Here is a 12,448-nt window from a genome sequence, read left to right on the forward strand (position 1 = left end):
GCATATATATGTGTGTACATATATATATGCCTTCATAATATACATATATAAAATACTATATAATATATACACTCTAGGAATACATATATGCCTATATATGCACCTATATATTTATGTATTACTATATAATCTATAGCATATATATTACTATATAATATATATAAATATATGCCTAGAGTGTTTTTAGTTTGTCAGTGGGCTGTCTCTGAATTCTATATGAAAAAATAAAATGTAGACATTATGTATAATGATATTTCATCTTATTGTTTAGCATCATAGTAATTATCTTTACATATCTATTCAGATTACTTTTGCACCAACCTAATACATTGTATGATTCCAAAACCAAAGACAATATAGATCGAAATGATATTCCATCTTGTCTACCTTTATAGACTTCACCTAACACAAGTCAGGGGATACTGATCATCATATTAATACAATTTTACTCTGACCTAAAAATTATGCAACTGCTAAAGGAAAAATCAGAACCAAGTAAAACTGTCATTAACAACCCCCCTGAAAATCCGTATTTTTTAAAAGTCATTTTATAAAGTCTCTCAGACAAGATGGGTTACCCTGTAAGTTTAATCAGTTTTACTTTCCATTTTCTCTTCATTAAGGTGATAAAGATCATCATTAGTAGAAAAATTTTCCCTTATTTGCCTCCTTTTCCATTTACCCTATTTAGTGAGAAATTTAGCCTCTCATAACTTCTGAAGTAACAATGTTAATCTGATAAACTAAACCAAGGTGACGTAAGTTTAAGACAATATTTTTTTTCTTCAACTTTGAAGTTCTGGCGTACATGGGCAGGATATGCAAGTTTGTTACATGGGTCAATATATGCTATAGTGGTTTGCTGCACAGATCAACTCATCGCCTAGATATTAAGCCCACCATCCATTAGCTGTTCTTCCTGATGCTCTCCCTCCCCTAACTCCCACTGACAGGCCTTAGTGTGTGTTATTCCCCACCATGTGCCCATGTGTTCTCGTTGTTTGACTCTCACTTATAAGTGAGAACAAGTGGTGTTTGGTTTTCTCTTCCTGTGTTAGTTTGCTGAGGATAATGGCTTCCAGGTCCATCCATGTCCCTCCAAAGGATATGACCTCATTCCGTTTTATGGCTGCATAGTGTTCCATGGTGTATATGTACCACATTTTCTTTACCCAGTTTATCGTTGATGGGCATTTGGGTTGATTTCATGCCTTTGCCATTGTGAATAGTGCTGCAGTGAACATAATGCATGCAGGTATCTCTATAATAGAATTATTTATATTCCTTTGGGTATATACCTAGTAATGGGATTGCTGGGTCAATTTCTGCTTCCAGAGCTTTGAGGAATCACCACACCGTCTTCCACATTGGTTGAACTAATTTACACTCCCACCAACAGTGTAAAAGCGTTCCTTTTTCTCTGAATCCTCTGCAGCACCTGTTATTTCTTGACATTAGTAATCACCATTCTGACTGCTGTGAGATGGTATCTCATTGTGGTTTTGCTGTTACGCTTTTTTTGTATGTTTGTTGGCTGCATGACTGTCCTTTTTTAAGTGTCTATTCATGTCCTGTCTATTCATGTCTTTGCCCACTTTTTCACGGGGTAGTTTGTTTTTTACTTGTGAATTTGTTTAAGTTCCTTGTAGACTCTGGATGTTATACCTTTTTCAAATGGGTAGATTCCACAAATGTTCTCCCATTCTGCAGATTGTCTGTTCTCTCTGATGATAGTTTCTTTCGCTGTGCAAAAGGTCTTTAGTTTCATTAGATCCTATTTGTCAATTTTTGCTTTTGTCACAATTGCTTTTGGAGTTTTTATCATAAAATCTTTGCCCTTACCTATGTCTTGAATAATATTGCCTAGATTTTGTTCTAGGGTTTTTATAGTTTTTGGATTTTACATGTAAGTCTTTAATCCATCTTGAGTTAATTTTTGTATAAGGTATAAGGAAGTGGTCCAGTTTCAATTTTCTGTATATGGCTAGTCAGTTCTACCAGCACCATTTATTAATTGTTTTTTCAGGTTTCCCCATTGCTTGTTTCTTTCAGGTTTGTCACGATCAGATGGTTGTAGGTGTTTTTCACTAACATAATCGTAACATACTTTTCATTGAAAACAACACGACTCAAAATGTTCTTAGTAACCAGTTATAAGTGTTTTGTGCATACTTACAAACTGTCATTCTAATCATAAATATTTTGTGGTTGCTTATAGCTACAAAATGTAGGTAATATAGTTTATACAGCATATTCTTTGTAATCCCGATTTCTTTCTCATATTTTAATTAATATGAAACTGATAAAGTATGCACAAAGGGTAAAGGAGAGTAATTTTCTTCAAGTTTACACATTTAAGGACTCATAGTACAATGATTAAACATTAAATTTCTCCACTATAGGAGAATTAAAACTGAAATATTGAGTAACATCTTACATTTCATTTAGTAAGTGCTAATAAAGTGTTTCTGTCATAATTTTCCTTATTTTAAAAGAAAAGACACGATTTTAGTTTTAGGTTCTAGCAAACAATTTTATGGACATAGTGGGATTATTTCTAACAGGTTAAACTGAAATGACCATCGTGGGCATATATATTATAAATTCACATATGAATGCTATATGATAAAAGCTAGCTTATGCTAAATACCACATGGATGAATCTCAAAACCCATGTAAAGCAAAAGAAAACCACAAAAGAATCTTGCCATTTGATTACACTTGGGTAGTTTTTAAAATAGGCATATCTAAACATAGTGTTTGAAAATGCAAGCTTGGGTAGTAAAAACTATAAACAAAAGCAAGAAAATAATTACCACGGAAGTTATGTAGAGGTTATCTTTGGGGAAGGAAGATGGAATAATGATAAGACAGGGGCAAAGAAGGGCTTTTTGGTTCTTGAAATGTCCTATTTCTTGACTTGGCTGGTGAATGCATGAATGTTCACTATGTGATAAGTCAGTGGCTGTTTTCATTTTGTTCACTTTTATATATGTGTGGATTTTTCCATAGTTGAAAAGGTAAAGTTCAGGTGTGGTGGCTCACACCTATAATCCCAGCCAGCACTTTGCAAAGCCAAAGTGGGAAGAATCACTTGAGGCGAGGAGTTGGAGAGTAGCCCAGGCAACAGAGTGAGGCACTATCTCTACAGAAAATGAAAAAAAAAAAAAAAAAAAAGGTAGCTGGGCATGTTAGTACATGCCTATAATTCTTGCTACGTGGGAGGCTGAGGCAAGAGGATCACTTTACCCCAGGAGTTTAAGCCCGCAGTGAGCTAGGGTTGTGGCACTGCGCTTCAGCCTGGGTGGCAGCAAGACACTGAGTAAAAGAATAAAATAAATAATTAAAAGTTAAAATATAGGAAAAAATGAGCATAGCCGTATGCTAATTTTTCAGTTACTAGGTCCGATATCATCACATTCCTTTTTTGTCATTGAAAATTGTTAAAACTATAAGATACTGTTTTTTTAAGTGGTATTTTTCCAATTAAATCTGCTAACAAACTTTGGTGTATAATTCTCAAGGGTAAGGGTGTGTGCAGAGAGAGAGAGAGTGTGTGTGTGCATGTGTGTGAGAGAGAGAAAGAGAGAAGCCAGGGAGGAGAAAAAGAAGGAAGGGGGAATGAGTGGAAAAAGATAATAAAGAGTTGTTCTGATAGATTAAACTTTAGTAGATGTATTCCCTACTAATTGTTTTTCTCCATATTGCAGTGTCAGGTAAAGAAAGGCATCCCAGGATGAATTCAGAGCTAGGAACATGCACCTTTGTATCATAATGCTGATGGAAGGAACATGTACATTCTAACTGTTATCAATAATGGAATATATTTCCATTGTTAAGTAATGAGCCTCAATTCTTTGGATTTTTGTGATCCATTTGATAGTAGAAGCCTCAGCATTTCAATTCTGCTATAAGTACATGGAGATATATTTTATTTAAGTCATCTTATTCATGTCTTTCAAAAAGAAATTAATTTTTGACCAAGGATTTCCAAACTTTGCCCCATATGTAGGTATAATTTATTATAGACTTAGGTTGCAAAATATTAAATCCTTATATCCTTTAGGGACACAATACAATTTTATCAGTTTGAGATAATGTACCTGTAGTTCTACCTCAAGCCATGGTGAGAGACTGAAGTGCCCCTTCATTTTAATATTTTGGGCTCAAGTTGTTACATAAGGGCATGCAAATGGAAGCTGGCCTATTTTTGAGCTTTAATAAGATTGTCAAATACTTCTTAATCATAAGAGTTATAGTTATGTACTACAATATGTATAATTATCTGCAATTTAAAATAAAACCCAAAAGCCACAAAAGCTTACTGTGAAATAAAATATGATGGAATATTATTTCTAACTGGCTTATCTGTATTTCATTCATTGAAGGGAATATGAAGTAGAAAAGCCCTTTTATTGAAAAGAGTTTGGAAAGTAAAGACAACTCTTTTTGATTCAATTCTTTGTAAGTAGAAAAGAGTAAAGATAAGGTTCTAGCTGTCAGCAGATGTCTGACACTTGAAGGAGTGTATCATTACAATAGAGCAGCTAACAATATCTGCAAAGGTCATCATGAAAATATAAAAATGAGGAACATTTGTCCATTGACCATTTCAGTTACCTCTTTTTGGGCTTTAAGTCTAAAAAACTTGGCAGATCAGAACTTTATATTTGGCATTTTGAGTGTCAAATCTCTACATGATGTGCAAGTCAGAAGGAGTTATTACTTGCAAAATACCATCTTCTTTCAGAAGTTAAACTCACATTAAATGTCAGGAGACTGAAACACTGATTTTAGGAAGACACAGTTTAGAAAAGATGAATGAAAATGTGTGTTAAAGAAGAGTCACCAGTCAGAGCTAACTATGATAGTCATAGTATTTAAAGAGTTGGAACACATGAAATTAAGCGTTTTGTAAAATGAAGGCTTTTCTTCCATCCACAAAGATTCTGACATTTAAACTATGTTTCTTCCATTCTGTTCACAGGCACACCTTGTAGCAGCTTTTGAAAAGAGCTTAGGGAATATGACTGGCCGATTGCAAAGTCTAACCATGACAGCGGAACAAAAGGTATGTTCAGAAATTGCCACTGGAGACTGAAAGAAGACAGCAAATTGCATAGGATTCTTAAATAATACCTGAAGCTCCTTAAAAATAATACTCCAGGCTGGGTGCAGAGGCTCATGCCTGTAATCCCAGCACTTTGGGAGACCAAGGTGGGTGGATCACTTAAGGTCAGGAGTTCAAGACCAGCCTGGCCAATATGGCAGAATCCCATCTCTACTAAATATATATATATTTAGTAACTGCAACGTGGTGGCAGTTGCCTGTAATCCCATCTACTCAGGAGGCTGAGGCAGGGGAATCGCTTGAACCCAGGAGGCGGAGGTTGCAGTGAGCCAAGATCATACCACTGCACTCCAGCCTGGGAGACAAAAAAAAAAAAAGAAAGAATAATAAAATAATATTCAATTCTATACTAAATTACAACAATGATAATACCTTTCTTTTCAGATTTTAATTTAAAGATTTAATCAGTTTATTCCACATTGAAACACACAAAGGCATACGAAATTCTTTCTAGGCAGTCTTCTGGATGGAACTAGTGAAAGAATACTGAGTGTTAAGAAAGAGAAACAGTCACATAAGAGAATATTCTGGGAGCAAATTGTTACGCAGTTGACAAGAATCACACTTGGATAAGAACTTTCACAAGTACCGGTCACTAAATCCAGCTATGGGCACGGCTGTAGGCTAAGACACACAGGAAGGATGCCTGGGACCGGACACACACAGGAAGGATGCCTGGGACCGATGTTAGGACTCTGCCAAGTAAGGGACTTCAGGTTACAGCAGCTGTGAAACAAAGACCAATCCTGTGTAATTTTGAAATAACAAGAACTAGTTGCCATCTAGGGATGTTGCTTTTGAAGAAAAGTCATTTGTTATATCAAAATGTTTAAAATGAACCTAAAGGATTTTATGGTATGAAAGAAGGAATACCAAAAAGAAAGGAATGGAGGATTTAGTTCAAAAGACAAATGTATTAAAAAGGTCCATACTGCGTAGAAAGCCTGGTCACCTTTGCTGTGATGACCAGTTAACTTACTTCTCTGCTGTTAGTCCAGCAGTCTTAACTTCTTTGGATGGGCATCAGAGATAGGTGAAGCCTCTGGAATTGTATGGATTGTGTGTGTGTGTGTGTGTGTGTGTGTGTGTGTGTGTGTAAAAACTGTACATGTTCATAAATGATCAGGTGTCCAGAGCTTTCATCTAATTCTCAAAGAGACCCATTATATAAAAAGCTTTGGGTATTTTCAGGAATGTGTTTATCTATCCATAGGAATGGCTTCAGTTTTGTCTTTAGATTCTGTAAGGTATGTAATTAGCTTTATAAAACTAGTCTATATTACCGAATTTTGTCAGTTTACAAAAGTTTATTTTTTTAAACACAGAATGAACAGTTCAATGAAATCAAAGGAGAAAATCGAATATTCTTATAATTGCCTGGTGTTACTAGCACATTGTATTCTCTCTCATATTCTCCATATACCCTGCCCGTGAGAGAGAATATTATCCATTCCTGGAAACCCTGTTCTAGCACAGCTAACAAACTCCTTTTGAGACATACATTTTCCTTCCTTCCTTCCTTCCTTCCTTCCTTCCTTCCTTCCTTCCTTCCTTTTTCCTCTTTCTTTTTCCTTTTCTTTTTCCTGCATCTTTTCCACCGTTCCTTTCTCCTCCCTTCTACCCTCCCTTCCTTCTTTTCTCTCTCTGTCTCTCTCTCTCTCCCTCTCTTTCTTTTTTCTTTCTTTTGTTTTTGTTTTTGTTTTGTTTTGTTTTGTTTTGTTTTTGCTACAGCTTGTCACTTCACTATGTAATATAAGAACACAACAAATAGAATTACAAGGCTTTTTGAGCAGCGGATGGGAAAGAATCAAAACACTGGGCCTCAGTATTCTTGAAAGAGAATCCTGGCTATGTCTGTTAAAAGCTGGGTAATCTAGAGCGAGTTTATCTAACCTTTCTTGAACCTCAAAATCACCTTTTTATAAGTGGGGATGATAATAACTACCTTGTAGGATCACTATGAGGAGTAAATCAGATACTGTTATCATGTCACATGCTAGGGGTTGTCAAAAAATATTACCTTCCTTTACATTTATCTTTTTCCCTTGAAAATTATAAGATAACACCAAATTCCTCAATGGGCATATACCAAACATATTGCTGGAAGCCAGTGTTAGAATTTAAGTCTCAATATCTTCAAGAAGTCAAAATTAATAGAATTTTTGCCCTCCACCGGATATTTTCTTGAACTCTATTATATCTGTAAGTGAATTTTCTCATAGAAACGGAAAAAAAAAATGCAGAGGTATATTAACTTATGATGCCTATGATTAATGCCCAAATATTTAAAAATTATTTCTATGACATAAGAAATAACGTGTCTACATTATCCTTAAAATCACATTGCCAAAATTATAAAATTTTCTCAGAAGATACCAGAATGTCTCATATTGGCCTTATCACTTTTTTAACTGAAAATAAAATAACTTCTTTTTGAATTGCAAACTATATACACACAACAGTCTTGGTTAACTGTTTATTAATTTGAGGTTATAACTTGCCTATTCTCAAAGTGATATTTAAAAGCCTATAAAATTATTTGCAATATGAAATTGTATAATTCAAGGACAGAATGTAATTAAAACCAGTAGAGTAATGTATATTACAATATACCTCAGCCTCGATAATTACTACTGCAAGGAACTGAACTGAATTGAATTTCAAGGAAGCTAAGGTACAAAGGGAGATTGCTAGGTATGTTTTATTCTCATTTTCTGGCCAGAAGAACATAATTTAGACTGAAGAGACAAACTCTTTGGCACTAAATTCAAGGACGAATTTATTGCCAAGGTTTTAAAATTGGGGTCATGGAATAACAAAAGACAAAATCACTGTTCAAATAGACATTTCTCTAAAAGCTAAGGGCATAACATTTAATCATATTTCACTAAAGGCATTTCTTCAGGGAGCTGAGATAAAAGGGTATATTGCTCTCTGGTGATTCAGCAATCCTGAGAAAAGGCTTGTGAAGCATAGAGCAGAGATTCTTAAACTCCCTACCCCAAGTTATAAGGTTCATTTGTCTATTTAGTCATTCATCAAGTTTATATTGAATTTGTGCTCTTCTAATGACAAAACAGTACAGACAATATAGATATAGAATGATAGATATAGGTCTATATCTATAAACATAGATATCTACCAGAACTCTAAAAGCATATTATACGTATATATAATATTCCTCATGGAGTTTATATTTCTCATACATATCTCATATATATGTATCTCTTTATCATTGAAGTTATATTTTAGGAGGGCAACAGATGATAATAAAAATATAATTAAAACAGGCCGGGTGTGGTGACTCATGCATGTAATCCCAGCACTTTGAGAGGCTGAGGCAGGCAGATTCCCTGAGATCAGGAGTACAAGACCAGCCTGGCCAACATAGTGAAACTCTATCTCTAGTATAAACAAAAATTAGCTGGGCGTGGTGGTGGGCACCTGTAGTTCCAACTATTCAGGAGGTTGAGGCAGGAGAATCACTTAAACCTGGGAGGTGGAGGTTGCAGTGAGCCGAGATCATGCCACTGCACTCCAGCCTGGGCGACAGAGCAAGACTCTGTCTCAAATTTAAAAATAAATAAATAAATAAATAAAAATTTTTTATATATATATATATATATATATATATATATATATAACCTATAACTAAAACATATAGAATTTCAGGTAATGATAAGCACTAGCAAAAAACGTAAAGCTGAGAATGAGGATATTGAGAAGCTGGGTTGGAAGCTAAAACATGAAGTAACAAAGGCCAAGGTGGTTTCATGTTCTTGATTACATACTTTAAAAATGGATAAAGTAAATTAAGACTCAGATTCTAGTATTTGGGCTTCACAGTGTGATTTTCAGCAATCACATGGCGTTAATAGCCTGAAGCTACAGCAAAATTTTTGTTTGATTTATAGACCAAAATAACTGCCTTGAATAAAGAGCGATTCACTCCTAATACTTTTCCTATTTCCTGATGCCAAATAACACTGAATCTCTTGCCAAATTTGTGTACCAGAACACTGGTTTTATACACTTATAGCCTGGTAAGAAAGAAAAGACATGTATGAATAACTCAGAAGGCAGAAAATTATCATGCTATTAGACTCAGTACAATGTCATGTGCATTCTGAAAGGAAACATCTGCAGAGGCAGGCAGGAGAATCGCTTGAAACCCAGAGGTGAAGGTTGCCCTGAGCCAAGATCATGCCACTGCACTCCAGCCTGAGTGACAGAGAAAGACTCCGTCTCAAAAATCAAAATTACAAAAAAAGAAAAAAATAGTGATCAATCTGGCAGCATTTTCTGCAAGTTAAACAGTATTCCCAATAGCTGCTAAAAGAAGACATGCTATATAATAGTAAGTCTGTAAGTAGGTAAAAATCAAGAGAATTGTTAATATGCTTGCTGAGAGTGAAATTATCTCTAGACATTACCCTATCCCTAACCCAGGGCTCGTAGACTATGACATTGATGTAGTTTGATCAAGAATTTTATCCTGATTTCAAATCCTTGTCTCTTCACCAGCACTTCTTCACCAGGAATATATGAAAAAAATTAAACCTGATGCCCTGAGGCATCCAATACATGTGCTGAAATAACTTCTTTTCTCACTATCTAGAATGGTACTAGCTATGTACCACTCTTGTCAGAATCAAGGATATTGCTACTAAATCATTGTGCAGGGCTTAATTTTCTCACAGAATGCCAGTTGAGAAAGGCTCAACTTCTAGGAATCCAGCAAACTATATTTTTATAAGTAACATTCTTACAGAACTACTTCTAAATCCTTGTGTTCAAAATTACTAAAGCTATATTCTCAGCTCAATATTTCAGAATTTAAAATTTAAAAGACTTTCAAATTAGTTCCCTGTAGCTGTCATGCCAAGGCAGTTAGAACATACGTTAAGGGTATGAGAAGTTTTTCTTGTTAGAAGGTCAGAACAGGCAGAGGAATATCTCCTTGTATGAGTGATGAAGCTCAGATATTGACTACTATCCTAACAATAAAGCCTAGTAGTTTGCTCATTTGTTACCTCTCTGAAACTTTTTTTGGGTGACTACAAAACAGGAATTGAAACCTTCAAAATAAGGGAATTTGAAACCAAATCTTTGAAAATAGATAACGCTGCAACTAAAAATTTAGTTGAATAGGATTTTTACATTAACTCTCCCCAATTTACATTATGATAGTTGCCATCTAGAAGTGTTTTTAAAAATATATATTGCTAGAGTCAGATGATGCATCCATTAATCTTTAGGGCATAGAATAATGTGAATCTAAAATTTTCAAATTACTTACCCTACTGGTATTTGGTGAATGTAATTTATTTGAAACTAGATGCCATAGGGATGGTCAGGTTCTTTCAGTAGAACAATTAGCAAGACTTCAGAAGCAAGGTGGAGTGGGAAGGGAGGACCCGTTTGAGGAGACTAGAGCTGGGAAGTGTGAGATTAACAGTGCCAACATGAGGAGGTAAAGGACAGATGTGGTGGAAAATTTAAACAGCCTTGCCTAGAAGTTCAAGTTAGTTGATGGCATTTGTTGATGAGATTGTCCCAAGCTTGTGGGATTCTCATCAAAGTCTTTATTACTGAGAAATTTGGAAACAGATCAAGTATAGTTAAGAAATTGGGTTGGAAAGACCACCAGGAAAGGCTAGTATTCTGACACAAAATTTGATCATTTTATTTTGAAGCATTTCAAGCCTGACCTGAATGAATTGTTTAGTCTCAGACACATGCATAAAACTGTGAAAAGAGACACTGACTCCATTCAGCTTCTTTAACATGAGAAACTTTCATGGAAAACTAGAACTTTACAAGGTCAGCAGGTGTTGGAGGTATCATTATCTTGAATAGCTCATTGGAGGAAAATGAAATCTTAGTTTGGTTCTCAGGTTTTAAAATATCTATCATTTTTGAAAAATGTGAAGTAACAAAATGTGATCTGATTATCTTATTCCTAAAATCTTTTGCAGAATTATCCCAGCCTCAATGTTCTCTTTAGTATTTAATGAGAATAAGAAACTGAAAATGACTGAATTGAAAGAGTAGACTTTAAATCCATATCTTGATGGCACATACATTTTTTTCAGTTTTTTTTCTGAATGATTAATAAGGATTTTCAAAACTTGAGTATCTTCTATTTTTCCCTTCAACATAAAGAAATTATATGAAAATATTTTAGAATATCTAATGATGTTATAGTTAGCTATCTCAGGAATTCATTTCTAATCATATACCTCATCCAAACTCCCCACTATGAACAAAAATAAAACAAAATAAAAATTCGTAGTTGCATCTGGAGGGCACATTACAATTTCTGTGCACTATAGAAACCTGAAAAAATACAGCTTAAAAAAAAATGTGAACAGTACCCATAATTATGAAGAAGAAAAATGAAGACTAGAAATAAACTATTGAAAAATTTCCATGTCTCAGTTAAGTTTTTATTTTAAAATTATTTATGCTTATCTCTATAATACTATTGGGAAAGAGAGAAAGGAAAACCTGACTGCGTTCTCATCCAAAGGAGGTGATTCCACTGATTTAGCCAAAATAAGACTCCCTGGTTGTAATAACTAATAAAGTTGTTGGCGTTTTTTATACGGTACCCCACTCACTAGGTGATCAGACACCCTCTTGCAAAAAAAAAAAAATACGTATACAATAAAGTTGAAGTTTTATGTTATTCTTTCAAGGGAGAAACATCTGTTTAACGCAGACCAGAACATTTCAACAAAATCATCCAAATATTTATGGAGATCATAAATCAGGTGAAAAAGCATATTCATCAACAACTAAAGAAAGTACATTAAATAGTCTCGAAGCACATTTTCATTTTTTTTCTGACAGGAAAACAGGTTTCAGAAGGGTGGAGACATTTTACCATGGCTTTTAACAGTGAGGTAGGATATTTAAATAAAAAGAAAATTTTGTGGAAAGCTCAGAGAAAAGAGATGGGTGCGACTTGAGTGACAAGGTGAGAGCAGATCTCATTAACTGAAATGAGAGAGAAGGAAGGAATTTTGCAAATATGGAAAGATAACTAGTGCAGGTTTGAACAGATTATGTCAATCAATGTAGAATTTAGCTATCTTTTTAATCAAAGACTATGGAATATTTTATAGGTGTTTGCTTATACTCATAAAGTTCTAAAGAAATAGCAGTATGAATTTGGTTGAACTAATTTTTTTCATAGATATGATTCTCTCAAGTTATATAGCAGATATATTTCTTAACTAGTTATTCTTCCTTTTACATATATTGTGCCACATTGAGTAACAACTAACCTGTTAATATCTATTGCTTTTTAAA

The 12,448-nt window shown here is 34.5% G+C and overlaps 1 protein-coding gene across 2 annotated transcripts in view; it reads left to right on the forward strand.

Annotated features, from left to right (window-relative positions):
- The window catches only part of NAV3 (neuron navigator 3), a 377,767-nt gene that overhangs the window by 317,732 nt on the left and 47,587 nt on the right, over nt 1–12,448 (forward strand). For both annotated transcript variants that reach the window (XM_025403242.1, XM_025403243.1), the window contains exon 23: nt 4,988–5,071. In XM_025403242.1, coding sequence (XP_025259027.1) covers nt 4,988–5,071 — 84 coding nt within the window. The remainder of the gene's footprint in view (nt 1–4,987; nt 5,072–12,448) is intronic.

The sequence above is a fragment of the Theropithecus gelada genome, chromosome 11 (assembly GCF_003255815.1).
Source record: "Theropithecus gelada isolate Dixy chromosome 11, Tgel_1.0, whole genome shotgun sequence".
Taxonomy (NCBI): Eukaryota; Metazoa; Chordata; class Mammalia; order Primates; family Cercopithecidae; genus Theropithecus; species Theropithecus gelada.